Source organism: Eucalyptus grandis, chromosome 2, assembly GCF_016545825.1.
Source record: "Eucalyptus grandis isolate ANBG69807.140 chromosome 2, ASM1654582v1, whole genome shotgun sequence".
NCBI classification, from domain to species: domain Eukaryota; kingdom Viridiplantae; phylum Streptophyta; class Magnoliopsida; order Myrtales; family Myrtaceae; genus Eucalyptus; species Eucalyptus grandis.
This window is the reverse complement of record NC_052613.1, coordinates 48,182,556-48,198,181: the sequence shown is the minus strand read 5'-3', so window position 1 is coordinate 48,198,181 and position 15,626 is coordinate 48,182,556. Positions and strand designations below refer to the sequence as shown.

Sequence of the window (15,626 nt, the reverse complement as noted above, 5' to 3'; positions counted from 1 at the left end):
TATCATCCTTCCGTTAGTTCGAATTAATGGTATTTGCTAATTTGCCTTCAATCATTAAGTTTGAATAGTGGACAGAAAAAAAAAATTACACACGAATAATCGAAGTAAGACATTCATCTCAAATCACAATATAATAATCCATGTCATTAAATAATGATGGATATGTTAATGCCTTAATTTTTCGTTTCATTTTCAAAATTAGATGGATGAAAAGATAGACAAGTTGACTCATCCTTTTTAAAGATCCAAGTTAGCTTGTAATGATTTATGTTATCAAATAACATTTGATTTATCATTTGAGCAAATGGAAGAACTTCATTAAACATTTATAATAGTTCAAGTCCCACAATGAACAAATTTAAAACTTAGGAATTACATTGCACATTAGACTAACGTTCATGGATTATTTGTGTCATTGCCCTTTTTTTTAGATGGCCTATGATGCATGCTAAAGGGATCTTAGCTGTCCCATATCGCTTGGAAGAAGCCCTCTAACCTGCTTTATAACCGTTGCGGCTCCCCTCACCTCTTAAGATGTCTTTTGAGGCTGAGACCCCCCAGATTGGTATCAGAGCTAGGTTAAGGTGTCACCTCTCAAGATGTCTTTTGGGGGTAGGGAGCAAAGGTTCGATCAATTGAAGGTCCATAATATATGTTGCAACTTGCAAGCCCCACAAATGGGATAAGATAAAGCCTTTGACCTAGTCAAATTGTTTCGAATCTAGAGTAGTTTGTACATAATTATTTTGTCAAAATGACAAGGTGAATGAAATGCATGTGAATAAAAAATTATAATCTTTAATATTGATATAATATTATACCCACTAGACATATGAGTTTCATGAGTATTCTAACAACGTCGATATCAGGTCTGAATCAACTTATGTAATTGAAAATATTGCGGACTTGAAATGCCTCTTTGACCAGTACCTGCTGTTAAGATAAAGGCACAAGACATTACATCACTATCGTTTCTCTTACTGTAATGCAGGGGATAGCCAACTAATGCATGTCAAAATAGCACTATCGTGTGTGCAAATGATGGATGTACTATCCTCAAGACTGTTTCACTTCCTATTTCCAGTAATGCCCATGAACCTGCAATTAGCTCACTTCATCTCTGTGACCTGAAAAAGAAAAAAAGACAAATCAGCACACATCACCAGCTGAATTGCCTTCCAACTCCCTAAGCTTAACATATAGGCAATGAACACTTGCACCCACGAATCTCCTTTTCCCAAGTACTTATCCCCTTGATCAAGACACACCCTAAGGCATGACCTTGAAGCATCAATACCTGTGTCAAGGGATTAATGTCCCTCTTCAAGTACAGACCTTTGATCTCACAACTTAAGTGCTAACACCAAAATGCATTAGCTTGAAGACCGATGACATGTAAAGAACTAGAGGATAGAAAGAGAGGTGCAAGTATAAATCCTCAATAAACAGTACTTGGCATAGAACCCTAAAGCAAAAACACTTGCACAACAAGAAAATTTACGAAATATGATGCATAATTCCAGTACTCTTATCTCTTACTCATGACTCACCCTCTTCCTTACTTGCATGCCACTCGAAATGAGGAGGCTCGCGAATGTCTTGCACCCGGCCTTCTTGAGCAGTGTCGTCATGTTCATGTCCGAGGCCGACGGCGCCGGGGGTGGCGAGGATGGTCGGGACCAGGATGGGGGCATTGATATGGAGGAAGGCGACGATGGGTGAGCGGAAGCAGCGCAGCGCTTGGATGGATCGGCGGAGGTGAGAGGCTGAGAGTGACAAGCGTGAGTAAAGATAGAAACGACTAGGGTTTTGGTCTTTTGGACTTTTGGGGCCCAAAAACTGGTTCTCAAACCGGTCCGATCAATCCGGTTCCTTGGTGGGTATTCCCTCGGAACCGGTTCCCAAACCGGTTTAAACAGGGTCTGAACTTTGGGAACAGGTTCCCAACCCTATTTTTTTGGATGGGCCAAAATGGGAACCGGGTTGACTTGGTTCGGTTGCACACTCTGCTGCTTGCTGTTGGCCGATCATCACTGATCGTCATTGCTACAACTCGTTGCTGCCTACCATTGATGACCGTTGACGCCAGCTATTGGCTAGTTGACTAATTGCCGTTGCTCGCCGATTGGCCAATGGATTGTCGCCGCTGCTCGTTGGTTGGTCGACCAACTGTTGTCGCCGTCGTCGGCGGCCACCAATCGTAGCCACCCGCCGCTTGCTGCAGTTGACGTCGTTAGTGCCAGCCTTTGGCCATTGCCGATTGACAGTTGACAGTAACAGTTGGTGGCGACAAGCAGTGTTGTTGGTAGTTATCAGTGACGGTAGCGGTCAACGACAGTAAAGAATAATAAGAAAAAAAATTATAAGAAATTCTACATTACAAAAAAATTCGTGAATCGTACTAAACACATTCCTATTTATTTTATATTCTAAGAATATAAATTATGTATAGTTATCAAACGCATTCTTTTATTAAGAAATGTTCCAAGAAGTAGAAATAGAAAAAGACATTTTGAAAAGAAATTATTCCCCAAAATATAATTGTTACCAAATGGACCTTTAGTAGCTCACTTTACAAATCTTGGGCTTATGGGGCCTTATTTTTCACCCATAGCCCACCGAACCATTTTCAGTGTTAATAGGCCGTCATTCCTATATTTACATTCAAATGATTATTTAGAAAATTCGTGTCAATATACCCTAGAGATTTATTCTCGTATTAGAACCATATGGGATCTACAAAATACTATTAGTTTGCTTTTAATTTCAAAATTCTTATGAATCATGTTATGGGTAGGATTGAGCCGCCTATCATACTAGTCTAAAGGGAAAGTATCAAAAAGTCCTAAATTTATTGCATAAGTGTCAATTCAATCATAAATATTTTAATTGGACCAATTTAAATCTAAACTTTTTGCATTTTTGCCAATTGAATCCATCCGACCAATTTTGACCGGAAATCACTAATGTGAATGCCAACCATCTGATTGATATGGCCAGTGATGTTGTGGGCAATTTTAGATAATATTTTGATTTTTTAAAATAATTTTTGTTTTTTTCTTTTCTTTTCCTTCTTTACTTTTTTTTTTTTTTTTTTTTTGGCAACTTTGGTCAACGAGGGGTGGAGGCCCTCACCCATGTCACACCTTTGTTCTTAGCAAAAAAGGGAGATAACAAGACCATCCTTCCTCCCAAGGATGCAACCAAAGACATCAAAATTTCTATAATCCATTAAAAAAAAATACCTCTTCCAACTCAATTTAACTATATATATATAATTCCTTCAACCACATCAGTTGTATTTGCTAAGTGCTAATCGCCAAACCTAAAAAGATTGGAAAGGAAGGGGATGGGTATAACTTAGTGAGTATTACGTATCTTTTCTAAGCAGATTGAGCACCCATTATGAGTGTCGTGACCTGATCTCACCGCCCTCGAAGTCAAAAAGGGGGAAATGTTGGGTTTAGAGATACTTGATCACGAGAGTTCCCTCACGAGATCACGAGCTCTCCCAAGCTTGTACCCTGCGCGACAGCAAGTTTATTAATGTGATCTAGTTGTTTATGACAACCTAAAAATAGACGGGAGTCGCCACTAACATCGTTTCAGGGGTCGGCTAAAAAACCCAATCGAGGGTTGGGAGTATTCCCTCGATTCCTACTCAACCAAATATCTAGGTTCGAAGACTTAGATTACGCTAATATTGCTATTAGCGCCCTTTCGGTACCTAAACAATATGTTGTGTTTTCCTAACATGTCCATACATTTCTTTTTACATTTTCGAGATCATTAATCCTAAACTAAGTGATCATGCAAGATTGGATCATTTTAATTCTATTATGTTTCTAAGAAAAACCGATAAAAGGAATCAATAAGAGAAATTGAAATTGCAATATATGAAGTAAACAATCCAGAAAAACAATAAATCTATTATGCAATCCTAAAAATATCAAAAAAGAGAGAACACAATTAAGAAAAATGAGAAAAAAAGAAGAAGAGAAAACCCGCAACTCGTCGGGTTTTATATAAAAAACAAGGAACCCAAGACATATGTCAGGAAAAACGAATTAATAATAGTCGGAATGGACATCGACCTCCACCATCTTCGCGCTTTCTCTATCTTCGAGGTCTAATCTAATCCTAACCTAAGAAACCTATAACTAGGTGCATACAACGGAAGAAAACAAACAAACACATCAAACAATCAAAAACAAGATCTTTTGTGTTCAAAGTTCATAAAGTAAGAATAAGTAAGAATCAAAATCAAGGAGACAAGTAATCTCAATTCAGCATGCAAGATATTCTAAAAAAAATCCTAAAATGAAATCATAACAAAGAATCACAACATAAATCATCAAACATAAAATGGGGTAGAACCCATGGATAATTGGCTCTAAGAAAAGAGCAGAACATCAAGTACACCATGAGGAACAACTTTCAAGAATGGAGTTTCCTAAGATGTATCAAGTTCAAGTAAAGTCATTCATGGCCGAAAAGCAACAATCGCTAAAGCATGCAAATCAATCATAAGCAAATTAGAGAATGATGCATAATAACTGATTTGTTAAGTCAGTTAATCAATGCATGAAAATCGTGAAATTTGAACATGACATAGGGTTAAATGTGAAGAAAAAGTTTGATTTAGACATTTAACTCTAAATCCATGTGCAAAAGTCACACAAATCCATTAACATTAACATTGATATGTGACTTGTCATTAGGAGCAAAATGCATAACAATTTAAATTGCTACATGTCGACTTGAATTCTAAGGTTACTTGACCTTATTTAATGATGCTTAAAAATTCTCAAATTTTAGCATGGGATGGATATGGATATTATGGACAGCTTTCATTGAGGATTCAACTTCAAAATCATCATGCATAAGACCACACAAAATTGGTAGACAGTCGGATTCATAGAGGCAAGACAGCACTGCAGGTCAAGACAAATTCCAGACTTCAAAACTTGATCTAAAAAAAAAAGAAAAGCACAACAAACGATGGCCAAATCGCACATATAATATGTCTATGGAAAGCTTGAGAAGTCTATTACAAATCTCTAGAAGATATTAAGTCCTAATAACATCATCTACCAGCTCATTCCAGTCAAAACAGAAAATCGCAGTAAGTCAGAACAACAAATCAATCTAAAAAGACTACTGCAGAATCAAGAGACTAGGTGTTTTTCAGCGACCAAACGACATCCATTATGGGCGTGCGGCATATCAAATTGAAGTGTATTTTTTATGTCTAGAAGGGCTCGAGGTCAAAAAAACTCATCTAGCACCTTGTTTCAGCCAAAACAAAAAGTGACATATCAGGTATACGAAATTGCAGATCAAGGCAAATCAAGTTCAATCAACTTCAAGTTCATCATCAATAATCATCAACTCATTGCAAATCATGCGAGAGAAAAGCGCGCGAATTTCCAACTCCACAGCCATCTAACAAATGCACAATTTCTCGTCTTGCTTTTGCAGCAACATCCGAATGGTGCTTGAAACAACGGAAGGTTCGCATAAACTATTCCACAGCACCATCAGAGCAAAATTCCAGCCCGGGCATGCCGATGCTAGCTCCCCCAGTCAAGATAAAAAATCACTCCCAATCAATGATACTAGGCCTAAACCAGCTGACCTCTAACACAATTCTGTTCGACGAACAACACCCCTGCAATGAATGGCACTACACTTCGCCAGCTGTGTTTATCAAAATGAATGGAAGGCATCTTCGTTATCGACGAAAGGTTCAAAAATAGATAACACGGATACCAAACTGAAACATTAAGAGGAGAATTCTGATTACTATATCTAGTGCTAATCATGCCTAGCTCTGTCACAGCAGCAATTTCAATGATCTCAAACACAAATGTTCCAGCAAATCTAAAGCAAGTTCAAAATAAAATGTCTATAATTTTCAATGAAGAAACAGAACACAACTAGCCTGTCTAATCTATTTACTCATAAAAATGCTGAACTACCATCTCAATCATCTATGTCCTGAACCTACGCCAAACCTTGAAGGACAGATTCAATGGCCGAATTTGGTACAAAAAGCCCCACAATACGCTGTCTATCTGTAGTAATTTTGATGTGCACAACACGGAGGCGCTTATGACTTTACCGAGTGACGGAGAAGCAATACCTCAATCAAGCGACGGAAAGCGTTGAAGGCGAGAGAGAGAAAACCTGATCGAGCCAGAGAGAAAGCTGAGAGAAAAACCCCGGCGGTAGATGATGAACAAGAAGATGATCGGAAGCCGCTGTCGTCACCGCCGTCGATCGAGCTTCGGATCTCTATCCTCGGAGCTTAGCTTCGCGATTCGAACTCCTCCACCGGCCGCTGCTCCGTCTTCTAGGGCTCGAAGAGATGCAGAGGAGGAGGTCGAGATTCCTGACGAGAGCTGGAGGGCAAAACGGCAGATCAAAGAAGCGGTGGTTGGAAGCGTCGGATCTGGCGCCGATCGCGAGGGAGGCGATCACGAGGGCGGCGATCGCCGCAAGGAAACGGCCGCGGCCAGCTCCTTCCTCAGGCTTCTCTCGCCGGAGATGACGGAATCGATCGATGGATCCCTCGGGTTTTTTTTTTTTTTTTGCTCCGGTTTTGGGTGAACTCTGAGCAGAGAGAGAGACCTGCCAGAGAGAGCTTGCGAGAGAGAGAATGCGAAAAGAGAGAGCGTCCGCGAGAGAGAGAATCCGCGCGCGAAAAATGAGCCAGCCCCCGTCAGCGTTTTCCCCTTTTTCTTTTTGTTTTCTTTTTTCTTGTTTTCTTTACATTTTTTTTTTTTTTTAATGTTTTCATTCATTCATTTTTTATCTTTTTGCAAAATGGATGATTAAAATGTTGATAAAAAATTTCAGATGTCAACAATGAGTAATATCAAAACTCAATAACCCCAAAATTAGTAAATAACAAATTTACAATATCAAAATAAGTAAAATAAGACTTTAACAAAATTATATTCATAACAGAAATACCCATTTTCATCAATTAATGGTCTAATTTATTGATCAATCTCATCAAATCATACATGATCTATTCCAATGACCAATCTCATCAAATTATATGTCATCACATCACATCTTATAGGCCCTAGAGATGGCTTTTATGCAATTCACGTTATCATGTAGCACTTGGCTTTCGAGTAGCACGAGGCCCTAGAGGTGACTTGCACGAGAGTCACATTACCGTGTATCAACACATATCAATTAACTGGTCGCTCCATGATACTCACATTTCTGTGTAGGAACACATATTAATGATACAAAATCCTAAAGGTGGCTTTCATGAGACTCACGTCATTATGTGACACTTAACCCTTAAATAGTTCATATCACAATTGGTTTCACAAATCAATTACTTCCACAAAACTAAATCTAGAATTCGTATCATAAATTGGTTCACAAATCGAAAATCACGTTTCACAGCTTGATTTATCAAAGAGAAAGTATTTCACAAATCAATACATAAAACATTTCATAAACCATACTCAAAGTCGAGCCTTTCATAACTCTGTGAAAAGGTTTTGCAAACTAGATATATATAATCTTTCTCAACTCTGTCCATCAAACAAAATGTATACACACATATATATATATCACAAGACATTTCTCACACCATTTTGTAATCCTTTCATATATTTGTAATATTTTGAAATGTATATTATAGAATATTTTTCTCAAATTGTTCACAAATAACCAAAATGCAGTAAGTGCCCAATCTAGACTTTTATGCAATAAGCATACTTTGATAACTCATACAACACTCAAATATTTATTGCTTTTGAGACATGAGTTTATAAATTCAAAGAAAAAATAATTCCACTAACCTTGGATTGCCCACAATCACTATAAGTGCTGACGATCACGTAATCTTATTAATTAAAAAAGAATCAACGTCAAAATCAAGTAAAATAATACAACTACGAACCGACTGAGTTACGCTTAAAAGCTAACAAAATAAACTCCTATTTCTCAACAAATTGCATTCCCAAAGCGATTATTCAAACTATTTGTAACGCAGAACTTGTATGAAAAATCCTAAAATTTTCACTTTGATCAAACCATTACTCTAAATCAAACTTTCATCAAACTCTGCGGCTCCATAGCGCCATAATCCACCATTAATTCAAAAATCGGATTTTGCAGCTTGAATTTCACAGACTTCAAACTTAAGCCATAATTTGGAAAACTTCCCCAATTGGATTTACAAAGGATATGAGCACTTAGCAAGCGTTGCAAATCTACTTGGCTTGTGCGTGTTCTCTTCTTTTTAGTTTCCTTTTTGTGCTGAGCGTGTGCCTTTTTCTTTATTTTGTTGACTTTTCAAGATTTCACTCTTTTCTTTGGGTCCCACATTACAGCTCAGACCTCGCTTGTGGCTGACGAGAGCCGACCGGCGACCTCGCCCGAGTTTTGAAGTGCTTCTGTCATACAGCATTCACGTGAAGTGGGACGTTCCCATGTAGAAAAGAACTGGCATCCATCTAGCTATGATAACCAGTCCCCTCATTAATCTCTCAACCAAAATAAAATGATTAGATCAATCAGAAGAAACAACGCCATATTCATCAAAATTAGCAGAAGTAAACAAGAAAGCGAGACAAAAAAATCTCACATCGCCTTCTAATACATGGCACGAAATTGGGAACAAAGGTAGCTCGTCCAATGAATAGATCTGATACAATATAAGGATGCAAAAATTCATCACTCCCTCCATCTTCACCTTCCAAAATTTGGCTTAACTAATACAATACACGTTGTGAAACCAGCATTCAAGCTATAGTGAACAAGAAATAGCAAGCCCCTCAAAAGGATGTGAGAATTACACATACCGGGGCTCAAAAGGGTGCAATCTGAATACCGAACCCTTTCAGATCATAGTATGCTGTCTAAGTATCTTTTTCACTTAGCTTTTTCTCAGATCCTCTCATGTTGAGATTATACCATCTCTTTCTCGTGGGCTTATCTTTCCCATCGGTGGTTCCATCTTCCCCTGGACTTCCTGCCTTCGAGTCTTCGCTCGAAACTTTCTCAGCAGTGCTTCCGTTATTCATGTGACCAGCGCTCCCGGTACTACTAGATAACCCTCTTGATACGGTGAATGAAGAATGGACACAATCTCGCTGCTTTAGCAGCTCGTCTACCTGCAACGATCAAGCACATTGCCCAGACCAGCCGAATGAACCAGTCCTAAATCCTTTTAATGTTCAAACTCAAAACTCAAAGGAAAAGAAAGGATCGGAGAAGCAGAATCACAGGTGCACTTAGCCCACTGATCTTTACTATAAAGGAGGCTTTTGAAGTTTCGTTTTGTCGATGCTTGTCCAACTCATGAATCAAGTTTGGTAGGGTAAAAGGTGGATTTTCTTGTTTCTTTGCTCCTTTTTTCCTTTTCCTTTCCTCTACCTTTACGTAATAGAAAAACATTTCTTTCCTCTCCAAATTACATACACTGGCATAATGCCCTTTTGTAACTTGAACCGCTCTTCACTAATTAGAGAAATTTCATGATTTATGTTTTCATAAAATTTTGTATTCTATTCATTATGAATAGATTTAGGCATGAAGCAAAATTGTTTTGTTAAGTAACTTTTTAAATTAAAACCTTAATACGTGTCATTTACTTCATTTTTAATATTGTCCATTTGGATTAGACATTTATCTTCTTTAAAAATGACTAGCATCCTATAGCATTAGATAAAGAAAAAGATTTATCTTCTTCATTAGTTAAAAAGCAATCATCTTACTTGAATTAATATAATTTTCTTACGAAGAAACAACTCTTCTTAGCATCAATCTTCAAGTGAAAATTAATAAAGGATAAAGCGAGTTGATCCGTTGCTCTTAAAAATGATTCATAAAAGCTTTATGATAAAATGATACCATCGTGAAGTGTGGGTTTTCCACTAGTTTTAAAATAATGCAACAGAAAGAATGAATCATAGTGACTGAAGATAGATCCCTTGACGAGTGAATAAACAAAAACTTGAGTCAGAGAGTTGATGAGTATGTGCAGACAAGCCCAGGCACATGACCTGAATGTGCTTCTACAATCCTCATGGTATAAATAAATGTGAGATACCAGTTTCAAAGTGCTGCATGAGCTCACTTGCACAATGATGCCAATCGAGCCCCATGCGCCCAATCATAGATATGAAAATATTTAATCAAAGTACTCTCCACACAGGAATCTCCACACGGAATCAAGGAGTATGACTGTATAAGGGGCCAAAGGAACTTACAGATTGCTTCTCTTGACTGTATCTGTTGGTCACTTCCTGGTAGCGTGCCAATGCCTACAAAAGCATGGTCTGAATAAAAGACAAGATCTTATAGCGAGCTATTAAGACAAGAGTGGATAGAATGGCAACGAGTGATACCGCTCTGTATTCAGTCTCGAATTGTCGTAACTCACTTCTTTTCCGCAAAATTTGAGACTCAACTTCCTTGAGCTTCTGTGTGGTATCCTCGTATGTCTTAGCACAAAGAGCCTCAATCATATAGGAAGCTGTTTTAAAGAAGTTGTCTCCTGGAAAATTCAGGGTAGGTCAGTAAGATAGGTCCACAAAAGAATTGCTTTATAATGTTTTTCCCCCTTAGAGAAAGAGAGAGACAAAGGGAAATGAAACAAAGGAAAAACTAAAATTAATCTGACCATAAACAGCAAATATATGGGTTCCAGCTTTGAGTTGTGAAATTTCACAAGGTTGAAGCCCTTCCAACCTTTTAAAGAAAGCAGCTTCAGGGTCCTTTGCAATTGCCAACTGCACAATGATAATGATAATGGTTTGTTTGGCAATGAAAGAAAAATAAGTGTATGTTGAAAACAAAAAGAAGAGGACAGGAAAAGGTAACAAAGCTAACATACCGCATTCACAGTCGAATCCATTCGGTACACTTGGATATGTAAGAAATACATTCCTGCAGATGTCACCTTACCTGTTTTCTCACAGTCTTCCTATATTTGAAGAAATCAGCAGGTTACTAGAACTAGCAGTAACCCTATGAATCATGTAGTGCTGACAAGGTATGAAGGAGTGATAATCCTTACTATAGTGATTCTACATGGATGTAAACCCTTGGTAATGCAATCTATCTCGAATGATTTTCATGTACTCTAATTTCAAGAACATAATTCCATTTTAATAATGCTGAAGACTGCAACAACTACTGTGCCAAAATGCTAGTGGCAGTTCTTTAAGTAATGACAGCAGCAGATTTGACAAGAGGCACATCAGGGATTAAGTTACCTGTAAGGCCAACCCATAACCACCATTGGCATCTTGTTCAAAGTAAAGTAGCTGGATATATACAGAAGAAGACAGCAAATGTGGCATTAATTTTTCCCCCAACTATACAAGAAAGGAAGACATTTACAATGCTTAATGGAAAAATAGAACATCCTTGGGAACATTTTATGTACCTTGAATTTGCTCTGAGCTGTGGATGTAACTCTGACCACCAATCCTGCCTCAGCCTGTTGCTCATTGATTGTTACACCGAAAAAGTGGGCACACTGCTTTTCAACCTGAAGGAGAGGTACATTTCTTTTTTGAGTTGACTACATTTCTTTTTTGAGTTGACAACTATGCAATTGACATATGAGAAAGTTTCCTCATGGGGACGGGACAAGCACCTTTCCACTAACTGATGTCCCAATTGGCAGGGGTCGAATTGTAACTGTACCATTCAAAGCTTCTTCAAGAACAGTGGCGGAGATTGATGTTTTGATGGGCACGCCAAGCTTGCTATAAAGTAGTAGTGAGACAGGAGATACTACATAACTGAAGAAGTAATGTTCAAGTGAAACTTTACCTGAATAATGCTGCAAACACTGTATTGACAGTTCCCAGGTTAGACAAGTCGATTTCCACATCCAAACCATCAGTATCAAGTGCCTGATGCAATTATTTGGAAAAAGCAACAAAGTCATGCTGATGCATTGTAGCATTAAAACAACAAAATCAGTACAATAGGGATGAAGGACCTGACACAAGCAAGTACATTGATTAAACTTAAAACATAATATCGATGAAAAGGAGAAAAGTATAGAAAAAGAGAAGATATTTTATATTTCTTAAGATTGACACATGCATTGGAAAGATGAAAACTCTTAAACTCCAACTGACAGATAGCCAACCCATAATGAATATATAGCACGGTTTCATCCAACAATTGAACAGACTAAGTTCTCCTTGACAGTTCCAGTTTCATATTCAGGTGGTCAATTGTCTGAGCTAGATTGTATCCAGTACCCCACTTAATAAAGAAAATAAGACCTGAAATTTCCAAAGTGCCTTTAGAACTAGATTTACGGCATTGAAGGGATCAGACAACAGCAAATAACAAGTTTGAATCAATCTTTGACCACACAAATGGAAATTAACAATATTTTTCCCATTTCACTCTCAAACATACAAGTAAAAGGTCTCTCTCCCCAAAAATCATACATTTCATCCACAAGATATTACTTTAAAGAAGAACACACCTCAAATCCTGCGCTGTCATATTGCCTTCTTTTCTCTGGATCAGACAAGATACTATAAGAATATGCAACCTCTTTAAAATGCTCAGCAGCTTCAGGATTATTGGTGTTCTTGTCAGGATGATACCTGCTCATAAAAAAATTGTTATTACTGACACTGCATTGAGATCAGTCACAGCTACCTTTATAACACAATCGGCATGACAACTAAGAATGTGAACATTTATTTGTCGAAATGCTACTCCTCAGTGAATTACTTCAAACAACCGCATATCAGGATGACTTTTCATCACCGTTGAACAACAAAGTGCACATAAATGCTAAAGTATTGAATCTACTCGCCTGTACATCGCTCACTGGAATAATATCCGTGGCAGGTCAAATACTTCAAAGCAAGATCAACAGAAAAGCACTCGTTGCTGGAGCTTCCTAGAAAGACAGTACAAGCGCACGGACCTTCCTCATAAACTCCCAAAAACAATAAGAACGGCATCCCATTTCCAAAGATCTCATACCAGATGCAATCTCGAAACCCCCATTCGGCATTCACACGCCTAATCTTGCTCGACAAAACAATAAAAATACCAGCTGGACTCAAATGGGCAGAAGAGATTTCAAGAACCAGATACGCACATTAACCAAGCAACACAGCAGATCGCAAGAAGAAAATCGAGTTCTTGCGGACAACCCACAAACGTTCGACGACAAAAGCCCATGAATTCGGCAGGAAAATTAATGGACAAGAGAAAAAGAAGAAGAGAGAAAACAGAAAGAAAAGCAAGAAAGCAAACATACTTGAGGGCAAGCTTTCTATAAGCAGATTTGATCTCCTGGTCGGTGGAATCTCTCGACACGCACAACACCTCGTATGGGTCTCGCCTGATTGCCGGCGCAGATGAACCTTCCACCTTCGACCCCATCTCTCCTCTCTCCTCTCTCCTCTCTCTCTCTAGAGAAGGACTATGTCCGGGGGCCTCTGAATGAATCTGCAGCTTCTTGGAATAATTCAACGATCCCTAATCTCTCAAGTCTAGCTATTCTCAGGGTCAACAGACTTCCCAACACAAAACAAAATGAGAAATTTTAGTGCTTTTTCTGGGGCAAAAAAATCCAAAAAACACGAGATTGACCGCGAAAGGAATCAAACCGAAATCCGGGAAAACGGGTGAAGATTTTTCTCCCGGGTTGGGGGTGGGGGTGTTGGGAAATCAAATGGTTTATCAATTGGCGATTGCGGAGTGAAAAAGAAAGAGATAAAGAAAGAAGAGTGTGCTTGTTTCGGTTTTGAATTCCTCTACGAAATTACGAATGAGAAATGCGGCAGCCACACAGGTACGAGATTGTCAGTCTTTTCTTTCTTTTGGCTAAGGATACATTGAGGCCTCCCCTTTTTTTGGCAAAATAAAAAAAATTAATATTACAAAAAATTTCAAACCAATACATTTATAATAAATTGATTTTTTTACTACTTATATTTTTGACAAATTCACCACAAATTAATATATTTATGGAAAATTTACTATTTATTAGTTTTTATTAAATTTTACTATCAAATTCTTGAATTAAATGACACGTGATGGGTGATTGATGTATCAATTTAGGAGCAGTTGTACTAGTTTTGTATTTTTTTCTGTGAAATTAATCCCATTTAATGGATGATATATTTGTCGTAAATGTACTGATTTGAGATTTTTAGTGGTTGGGTAAATTTATAACAAGTATATTAGTATGAGGTTTTTGTAATCAATTAGGGTAAATTTATAAAAAATATATTAGTTTGAGATTTTTTCGTGATAAGAAAATTAGTTTGAGATAAATTTATTATAGATGTATCAGGTTTGGATTTTTTGTAGTATTAACCAAAAAAAAAAAAAAGACTTTTTAAAGCATTGTAATTCTGCCTTTATATTAGAAAAGTATTGGCAATGTAATTTCTATTTTTTTTCCATTATAATTAAACTAGCAATGATGCTAACTATGCTATAAGCGCGGGATCTTTTCGAAATTCGAAAAAAAAGAAAAGAAAAGGTAAGCGAGCTACGGTGGAAGTCTTTAAAATTGGGTGAGAGCTAAAATGAGTTGAACAATGAGAGTTCGGTAAGGTCAAAGAAATCTATAATGGCATTTTGTAACTTAATATAGCAGTAAAATAAGTGGTACGGTACAAGTTATGTCTAAATTTCTCGGGATATTTTGGTCACATGATAGATAATGGTTTGATTGAAAGTAAAGCCATAGTTGATTGATTTATACGTTAAAATTGAAGGGAAGGCTAATCTAAAAGTAAGTTGAAAAGTTGATTAGCCATTGGTGTAATTTCCCTATTTTTTTTTCATAAGTATATAACTTGATCTAGTGATACACATTTTTCATTTAAATATGATCATTCAAGATTCTCATGATTGAATTTCTATTTTAGAGATCCCTAACCCATAAAGTGCATTAGATTAGAACTTCGAGAATAAGATGGGAGAGAAGCTTGCACAGTTATTTTTATGTGTATAGATTCTTGACTTTCGGATGACTAATTCTAGTTGATGGACGAGATCCCTCGTAACCATACCGGGGAAGCTTCCTTGAGAGACACTTCAACTACTTGGATTGACTTAGAGGTAAAGTAGAAATTCTGATCTAGGGCCGTGATCTTTTGAGGTCACAGAGTTTATACTCCGACTTGGGAAAAATTATCTAAAAAGTTTTAGGTCTATTACACTTTTATCAATTCACTCTTAACTTTTTCAATTTTGTCAATTGAGTCTGTCTGACCAACTAATTTTGGCTGGAATTCAATGACGTGGATGTCGACCATTTTACGTGATACAACTGACATAAACATACACAAAATTTATTATTTTTAATATATATTTATATATTTATTTTTAAAATTATTTTTTATATTTTTAATTTCTTTTTTTTTTCTTTTTCCTTTTCTTCTTTGACTGGTTGCCTAAGCCATGTTTGGTAACCATTGAAACGGGGCCAAATTCGATTTTTTGTTCCTAGAATTAATTTGAGCTCAAAATCGCGTTTGGTAAAACTTTTGTTCCGAAAACAAATTTGTTCCCAGGAACGATTGGGAGTAGAATTATGAATAAAAAAAATATGATTCTTGTTCCAGAATCAGAAAAAAGAATCAAAA

At 37.2% G+C, this 15,626-nt stretch overlaps 1 protein-coding gene and 1 long non-coding RNA gene across 2 annotated transcripts; both read right to left on the bottom strand.

Annotated features, from left to right (window-relative positions):
- Positions 1–865: 865 nt before the first annotated feature.
- LOC120290943 lies at positions 866–6,658 on the bottom strand. The gene is made up of 2 exons (XR_005548750.1): positions 1,551–6,658; positions 866–1,127 (listed from the first exon to the last, which is right to left on the bottom strand). It is a non-coding gene; the product is annotated as an uncharacterized LOC120290943 (long non-coding RNA).
- Positions 6,659–8,586: 1,928 nt separating this feature from the next.
- Positions 8,587–13,795, bottom strand: LOC104433265 (chaperone protein dnaJ 15). Its single transcript, XM_010045946.3, has 12 exons — positions 13,635–13,795; positions 13,283–13,541; positions 12,491–12,614; positions 11,818–11,900; positions 11,639–11,750; positions 11,426–11,530; positions 11,253–11,303; positions 10,871–10,960; positions 10,658–10,766; positions 10,383–10,531; positions 10,245–10,298; positions 8,587–9,146 (listed from the first exon to the last, which is right to left on the bottom strand). The coding sequence occupies exons 2-12, from the start codon at positions 13,405–13,407 to the stop codon at positions 8,892–8,894; spliced, it is 1,257 nt and encodes a 418-aa protein (XP_010044248.1). The 5' UTR covers positions 13,408–13,541; positions 13,635–13,795; the 3' UTR covers positions 8,587–8,891.
- Positions 13,796–15,626: the final 1,831 nt, after the last annotated feature.

Excerpts from the sequence above, each read along its gene's own strand:
- LOC104433265 (XM_010045946.3), bottom strand. The coding sequence starts at position 13,407 with ATGGGGTCGAAGGTGGAAGGTTCATCTGCGCCGGCAATCAGGCGAGAC. Across the intron at positions 11,304-11,425 it reads CAGCTCAGAGCAAATTCAAG|CTACTTTACTTTGAACAAGA; the intron begins GTACATAAAATG and ends GTATATATCCAG. Across the intron at positions 10,299-10,382 it reads TCGAGACTGAATACAGAGCG|GCATTGGCACGCTACCAGGA; the intron begins GTATCACTCGTT and ends ATGCTTTTGTAG.